At 29.8% G+C, this 7,407-nt stretch overlaps 3 protein-coding genes across 3 annotated transcripts in view; 2 read left to right on the forward strand and 1 right to left on the reverse strand.

Moving 5' to 3' along the window:
* Positions 1-188: 188 nt before the first annotated feature.
* LOC105621818 (methylglutaconyl-CoA hydratase, mitochondrial) lies at positions 189-2,064 on the forward strand. Its single transcript, XM_012203267.1, has 2 exons — positions 189-937; positions 1,905-2,064. The coding sequence occupies exons 1-2, from the start codon at positions 189-191 to the stop codon at positions 2,062-2,064; spliced, it is 909 nt and encodes a 302-aa protein (XP_012058657.1).
* Positions 2,065-2,556: 492 nt separating this feature from the next.
* Positions 2,557-4,188, reverse strand: LOC105621829 (phosphomannomutase). The gene is made up of 4 exons (XM_012203274.1): positions 4,129-4,188; positions 3,804-3,998; positions 3,445-3,712; positions 2,557-3,167 (listed from the first exon to the last, which is right to left on the reverse strand). Exons 1-4 carry the CDS (start codon positions 4,186-4,188, stop codon positions 2,902-2,904), a joined length of 789 nt encoding a protein of 262 aa, XP_012058664.1. The 3' UTR covers positions 2,557-2,901.
* A 1,121-nt stretch (positions 4,189-5,309) lies between these two features.
* The window catches only part of LOC105621840 (N-sulphoglucosamine sulphohydrolase), a 9,392-nt gene continuing 7,294 nt past the window's right edge, over positions 5,310-7,407 (forward strand). Inside the window, exons 1-7 of the mRNA XM_012203283.1 lie at positions 5,310-5,427; positions 5,843-5,972; positions 6,040-6,176; positions 6,244-6,394; positions 6,578-6,816; positions 6,943-7,062; positions 7,166-7,363. Coding sequence (XP_012058673.1) covers positions 5,310-5,427; positions 5,843-5,972; positions 6,040-6,176; positions 6,244-6,394; positions 6,578-6,816; positions 6,943-7,062; positions 7,166-7,363 — 1,093 coding nt within the window. The remainder of the gene's footprint in view (positions 5,428-5,842; positions 5,973-6,039; positions 6,177-6,243; positions 6,395-6,577; positions 6,817-6,942; positions 7,063-7,165; positions 7,364-7,407) is intronic.

The raw sequence follows: 7,407 nt of genomic DNA on the forward strand, positions 1-7,407 counted from the left end.
TATATATATATACACACACCACACACATAAAATTTAATAGATGATGCAGAATGAGAGATTAAAGAAAGATTCAATTAAATTTCGATAAGATATCTTATATATTCGATAAATATCTTATCGAGGATCAATTTTTTTTTCCAGATACAGATTTTCAAGAAAATACACTTTAACTTTTCGCTTCTTGCAAAATGGTTTCATTAGTGGCAAGCATCAGAGCTACGAGCTCTCTTTATCATTTCTGCGCTTGTACCGCAAGGACATTGACTACGAATGCGATGCCAAGTCCTAAGGATGAGGCGAAAGAAGTAATCGTCAGTTACTTGGATGGCAAAGACAATGGTATTGCTGTATTAGGATTAAACAGGCCTGCTGCTCGTAACAGTTTCGGAAAGACCTTGATTTCTCAGTTGAATGAAGCACTGGCCTCTATTAGACAAAATAACAAGCTGAGAGTGCTGATAGTACGCAGCCTGGTCCCAAAAGTATTTTGCGCTGGGGCAGACCTGCGAGAGAGATTTAAAATGGATAATTCTGAGGTGCTGCAATTCGTGTCCTCGCTGAGAGAACTTATGACCGACGTAGAGACTTTGCCAACGCCGGTGATATCGGCCATCGACGGTACAGCATTGGGCGGAGGATTGGAGCTCGCGCTAGCTAGCGATATCAGGGTAGCTTCTTCCGAAGCGAAGATGGGTCTTGTCGAGACTAAATTAGCTATAATCCCAGGCGCCGGCGGAACGCAGAGACTTCCGAGGATAATCGGAACAGCCAAGGCTAAAGAATTGATTTATACTGCACGGATTCTGGATGGTGAGCAGGCGCTGCAAATCGGTCTCGTGAACGAAGTAGTTTCACAAAACAAGGTCGGCGATGCAGCTTACCAAATGGCTCTTTCAATCGCGAGAGAAATTTTGCCCAACGGCCCCATTGGTGTTAGGTAAGTTGATATTAATAAATTGTTATTGATAATTATTCAGTATAATATTGGGTTAGAAAAAAGTCTCTCTACAAGTTGGTAAAAGACTTTTTTTAGCAATCATATATTCTATTTTTTTTTAAATTGACAATAATAAAACATTGGATAGAGCAATGTTTCAGCTTTAAAAATCTGTATTTTTAATTGCGATACGACTTTTTACGTATAATTTTTAAGTTGCGAGCAATAAAATCAGAATGTTCCTTTTTACTTAATTTGTGAGTAATTCTGGAACAAAAAATTGTAGGAATATTTTTAAAAAACGATTTTGTAGAAATTTCAAGCTTTCACGACAGACAATGGAAAATTTTTCATTTTTTTCAACTCGTAATTTTCTACATATAAAAATTACAAATTCACATAAATTCAAAAAGTATAGTAATCATTTGAAAATAGTAATTTTACGCTTTAAAACCCTTTTTTAAATTTTGATCATTTTTAATGAAAATATTGATAGAGAAAGATCTTTTTATCAACTTGTAAAAAGACTTTTTCTAATCCAATATAAGAATTTCAAAAATTAATATAAGTTTTATATATATAGCTATAAAAAGAAATAAGGAGAACAAATAAAATAAAATAAAAATACGAATGAAAATATTAATTACATAAAAAAGGAACAATAGAATAAAATAAAGAAAAAAATATATATAATTAGAAAAAAAAGTTTTTTTTATAATATGCCAACCTGTAAATTATTATTATGATTTGTAAGGAACAGGTATTTAAACGTAAAGTTGCTTACTCAGAACCGTTGATACGATCATTCACATATTATATAATACACATCACACCATATACGTTTATCTTCTTGTGCTTATCGAGCGCGAGTATTTGTTGGAAACTTGTATTCTATTTATAATTTTCATATTTACTGACAATATTTATTTATAAGAATTTTTAATCTTATGTTATATGTATCATTTAGATTAGCAAAAGTAGCGATATCTAAAGGTATGGAGGTCTCTCAGGAAGACGGTATGGAGATCGAGGAACAATGTTACAGCAAGCTTGTGAATACGAAGGATAGAATCGAAGGACTTGCCGCTTTCGCGGCGAAGCGCGTTCCTATCTACCAAGGAGCGTAAAAATTCGCAGTGCCGTAACAAGCACTTAATTCATAAATAGAGAACATTTTGTATGCATTTTATATCGCAAACTATACGTATTAACGTCTGCTAAGTGATACGCACATGTATATACATATATTAATTTTAATATATATATATATTCTTATTTTATAGAAATGTATTTACGCGCGCGTATTGTAAAACGGAAGTTACCTACAATGGTAAGAAATTAAATCAAAAGATTATGCAAATTGCAATGACAGCTGTTGCAGCATTAACCTTATTTTGCATATGCTAATAAAATGCTTTTATACTGTCAGCAGCGGAAAAAAACATTCTACGTCATATTATTGTCTTCCAATGAATATCGTAATATTTTTCTTATTAACGTTGTTATCGTTTAATTTATATGTTTAATATATATGTACATATGGATGTGTAGATGTAATCGTGCGCGGTCGTGCTCAAGACTAATGAGAGCAATTTGTTTCAAATAAAAAATAAACTATATTCATAATGTCAATAACATTTTTATTTAACATTTATGTGTATATTATGACTTGTGTGTACATCAAGGTAGTAAAACTATTAGAAAAGAGCATATGTACAAATATATTTTTAAGTGTGCATGAAAACAGTTGTGCTCAGAATTAGTGCTGAAAAATTTTCCTTGGAAACTATAAAGTTACAAATACTGCAAAACTTGCACCTGCCTAACTTCGTTAGGAATGTAACAATGGAAAAAAATGAAAAATAAAGAACGGAATGAAACCAATCTATTGTACAATAACATATATATACTAATTAAAAATATAAATTTATGTCAATCTACAAAAATACTATTATTAGGCCTTATTATACACATTGCAATGGAATATTGAGTTGCTCTTTCTCTCTGTTCTCTTTTATAAGAGTTATAAGGACATTCAATTGGTTCATGGTGTCCTTGGGACAAGTGACGCGGTGTCCTATTGTCAGATCGCTCTCGTAAATCTCATAATCGTTACCACCTTCGGCTGTTTTGTCACCAAAGAAATGTATTTCATCATATCCTTGAATATGACGCAAGCAATACGTTTTATCGCAACCGATAGGATAAACATCAAAAGAGATTTGTCCCCCTTAGAAAAAATATAAAGAAATTTGCTATAATATTTACAATAATACATTATTTTTGACATTAATTTATATAATATATTATATGGTAGAAATATATAAAATATTTCTATTAATATACAAAATATTTCTAGTAATAAAATATAAACAATATTTGAAATAATTTAATGTAATGGTTAATTTATTATATTAAAATTTTATTATATTAAAATTTTATATACTACACTATATAATCGATTTAATTAATTGTTATAATAAATAGATTATTTCCATATCACTTACCGATACTATAAGTTAGACCCAAATCAGGAAACTCCTTTTTCAGGACTTGTATAAATTTTTCCCGAATATGATGTTCATTGTCATATTCATAAAATTGTTCGCGTTCTTTCTTGCTGCAATTTCGTCCTACTGGCGAAATGTTCAACATGCCTGTACGGAATTCGATAAATGTTCCACGCTTAAATGGTAGCTTTAGCTCGGATATATATCGCAAGATGAAATTTATAAAATCTTGCAGAGAATCCTCCCCAAGTATATCTTGAATCATCTAAAATTTGATATATATTAAAAGAGAAGATACATAGAAGATACAGAGAAGATAATCTGTTGTTACCTTTAAATACTGCTTTATTACTTACTTGTGAAGGCAAAGCTTTACCATTCTTGAAAGCGATAAGGCCATTTTCTGCAAAGACATACTTATACTTTTCAAAGAGGTTTCCACTACCTAGCTGTTTTTGAATCTTGTTTAAATCAGAACCTCCAATTACTGCAATGTCAAATTCTTTTTTTACAGTTTCTAGGAGAAACTTTTCAAATCTAGGACTGATTGGCTATAGAAAATAAAAATAAATATTTTTAATCAATAAGCAAAGACACAAAATAAATATAATAACAGCACAGTAATATCTAAGAAGAAATTTAATATCATCAAAAATTTTTAGGTAGGTAAAAATATATTACCTGCTGTGGTTCAGTGAGTGTACCATCTACGTCAAACAAACAAATAATCTTCTTTGACATGATGTAAAATCCTTATCTCTTTTAAGTACTCGTTTAAATTTTCTGAAACACATTTTTTTTCATATACACAGAATATTCATAATTAATATATATATATATATATATATAAAAATTGATTAAAATAAATAAACACATTTCATATAAAATAAGACGAAGACGAGGATGTTTTAATTATAGATTTAATTTTTTTTATTTTAAATAATCTGTTTCAAGATGAAGATTATCGAAGAACAAAGTATTTTAAATCACGTGCTGAGTTAAAGAGTCAGGTTAACAATTGCCTCATTTTTTCCTCTCTACTTAGAAAACATAACTCGAAGTAATAAATTATACAAATCATTTTTAACCATAATTCATTCGATCTCAATTATATACATATTTGTACTGTGATGAAGAATGTGCTCATAGTAATTCAATTAATTCAATTTAAAAGATATGAAAAAAACTTGGAAGGAAAAAGAGTGTAAGTGTAACCTATCCTAATGGAATGCAATGACACTTTTTCCATGCAAATAGAATTGTTTTGGAAAGCGACTCGGAACCTCCCGAGAAAACGCTGGAATTTTTGATGTATGTGATGCGATCAACAGCATTTTGCTCGGTGACGAGAAGTTATGTTCGAAACAAAAAATACAACAAAAATATAATATTTAAAAAATATATATAAAATGAGGCATATATGTGTATATACGTGGCCAGTCTGACGTGTCGGTACCGTCAGCACAGTGTTGCCAGATGTTGGAAAGTGTGTGTGTACCAATCAAATGATAAAAATTGTACTAGATTCGGAGCGAATCTTTTTAAACGCGCGTCTCTTCAATCGCACTTTGCACTGCTTTGTGTCGATGATATATTTGAAATAGAACGATTGTATCTTCGATGTACATTATATACATATATGTCATACATACACGATGGTATAGAATGCGGAAACATGTGTCGCTCGGTAAGAGACGACGTGATTGATAATCAATTCCTTATCACATGCTGCTTATCGCGAAATAGAAAATTTTGATCGCTCATATTGGCAGAACTTGCGTGTCCGTCACGTGTACACGTTACACGCATACACACACGCATGCGCACTGTTCACGCACACAAGTGTATTCATGTAACATACGATGTTGTGGAATTGCTGTTTGAATAAATTGTTATGTTTTTTGGGCATTATCTTATCGCGATTACCTAACATAAATGGAAAAACTGATACAGTTAAAACTAACGTACTTTTGTTGCTGGGTAATTTATATAAAGTATCTTTTTAATGCATGTATCCGCGAGTATTACATTTACGATTCTTATCAAATAATTGATGAAATAAATTAATCATAATAGTTTTATATATATTCAAATATCTTTTTTAAAAATATAAAAATTTTAAATACTAAAATATATATTTTTAGTATTTAAAATTGTATATTTAAATATAAAAGATGATATATTAGGTAGTAAAAAGAAATCCATTATTTTTGCATGAAATTGAATGGAAAAATAATGGATTTCTTTTTATTACACCTAATATATAACAAGATCAAAATATACAAACTTCTTTGGCTAGAAAAAATTAGGTTTATAATTTGCAGTTAAATTCATTTTAAGTCCATAATCTAGAATTCTTATTACGTAAAATAGTAATTTATTTATTAATCTGCAGCTGATGATGCTGGGTTTCAAATGCGATCATACCTGAATAAAATATGTCAGACTCCTAATTTGGATAAATTAGCAAAGGAAAGTCTACTATTCAATAATGCATATACATCAGTCAGTAGCTGTTCACCAAGGTATTATTGTTGTATCCAAATTGGATTTAATTAATAAAGATATAAATCTTGAATTATGTATTTGTAGCCGCTCCGCAATATTAACTGGATTACCAAGTCATCAAAATGGAATGTATGGTCTTCATCATGGAATTCATCATTTTAATTCTTTTGATAACGTTCAAAGTTTGCCAAAAATATTGAAGAGAAACAATATACGGACAGGTAATGATTAATGAATTTATAATATTATAAATTATGTTATCATAATTTGAATATTTTCTTTGTGCAGGAATTATTGGCAAGAAACATGTAGGTCCGAATAATGTTTATCCGTTTGATTTTGCGCATACAGAAGAAAATAATTCTATTCTTCAAGTAGGCCGCAATATTACTTATATAAAATTACTAGTCCGTGAATTTCTCTCACAAAATAAAACACAGTAAGTAATATTCTATATATAGTGCTTGTATATAATTTTATTTTTATAAAGTAATATATTGATTTTTCGTATATCATATGTAATAAAATTCATGCTAAATTATTTTGTACATTTCAAAAAATAATATTATTAAATTTTCATCATATTTATTATTCTGCATTTTCTTATTAAAAAATTTTGCAGACCTTTCTTTCTATATGTTGCCTTTCATGATCCACATCGCTGTGGGCACACTCATCCAGAGTATGGCAATTTTTGTGAAAAATTTGGTAATGGTGACGTCGGAATGGGTACAATTCCCGATTGGAATCCAATATATTATCAATGGGAGCAAGTTAAAGTGCCCTACTATGTTCAAAATACCGAAGCTGCTCGGAGAGATATTGCTACTCAATATACAACTATATCTCGTTTAGATAAAGGTTTCTAGTTATTTTCTAGTTACTTGCGAAATACTCAAATATATGTTTCTAATATATTATAAGACAAGATGATTTTATTTTTATATATTATATAAAAGCAGTATTTAAAAAGAATAATTTTTTTAGGCGTTGGCCTAGTTCTTGAAGAATTGAAAAATGCAGGATTCAAAGACAATACATTGGTAATTTATACATCCGATAATGGCATACCTTTTCCAAATGGTCGTACAAATCTATATGATCCAGGTTTGTATATTTAATTACATTAAGATATTGAAAAAACGAAAACTAGCAAACAGAACGTTAGTATTTTAAAAAACACAATCAAATATTAAAACAAAATTTAAAGGTATGGCTGAACCCATGATGATGTCATCACCAATCCATGGTCATAGGAAAAACAGCGTTACTTATAGTATGACATCTTTACTAGACATAGTACCGACAGTTTTAGATTGGTTCAATGTAACTTACTTGGATGAAAATTCCAATGAAGTATCTTCTCTGCAACTTACTGGAAAATCACTTTTGCCTTTACTTCTCGAAGGTATATATATATATATATATATATATATATATATATATATATAT

This window comes from Atta cephalotes (genome assembly GCF_000143395.1).
Source record: "Atta cephalotes unplaced genomic scaffold scaffold00002, whole genome shotgun sequence".
Classification (NCBI taxonomy): Eukaryota; Metazoa; Arthropoda; class Insecta; order Hymenoptera; family Formicidae; genus Atta; species Atta cephalotes.

What these genes read in the sequence shown, in the direction of transcription:
- LOC105621829 (XM_012203274.1), bottom strand. Translation starts at nt 4,188, where the DNA reads ATGTCAAAGAAGATTATTTGTTTGTTTGACGTAGATGGTACACTCACT. An exon ending in CACTCACTGAACCACAGCAG is followed by an intron (nt 3,999 to 4,128) that starts GTAATATATTTT and finishes TATTTTCTATAG; the next exon opens with CCAATCAGTCCTAGATTTGA. An exon ending in GGGTCTAACTTATAGTATCG is followed by an intron (nt 3,168 to 3,444) that starts GTAAGTGATATG and finishes ATTTTTTCTAAG; the next exon opens with GGGGACAAATCTCTTTTGAT.
- LOC105621818 (XM_012203267.1), top strand. Translation starts at nt 189, where the DNA reads ATGGTTTCATTAGTGGCAAGCATCAGAGCTACGAGCTCTCTTTATCAT. An exon ending in AACGGCCCCATTGGTGTTAG is followed by an intron (nt 938 to 1,904) that starts GTAAGTTGATAT and finishes TGTATCATTTAG; the next exon opens with ATTAGCAAAAGTAGCGATAT.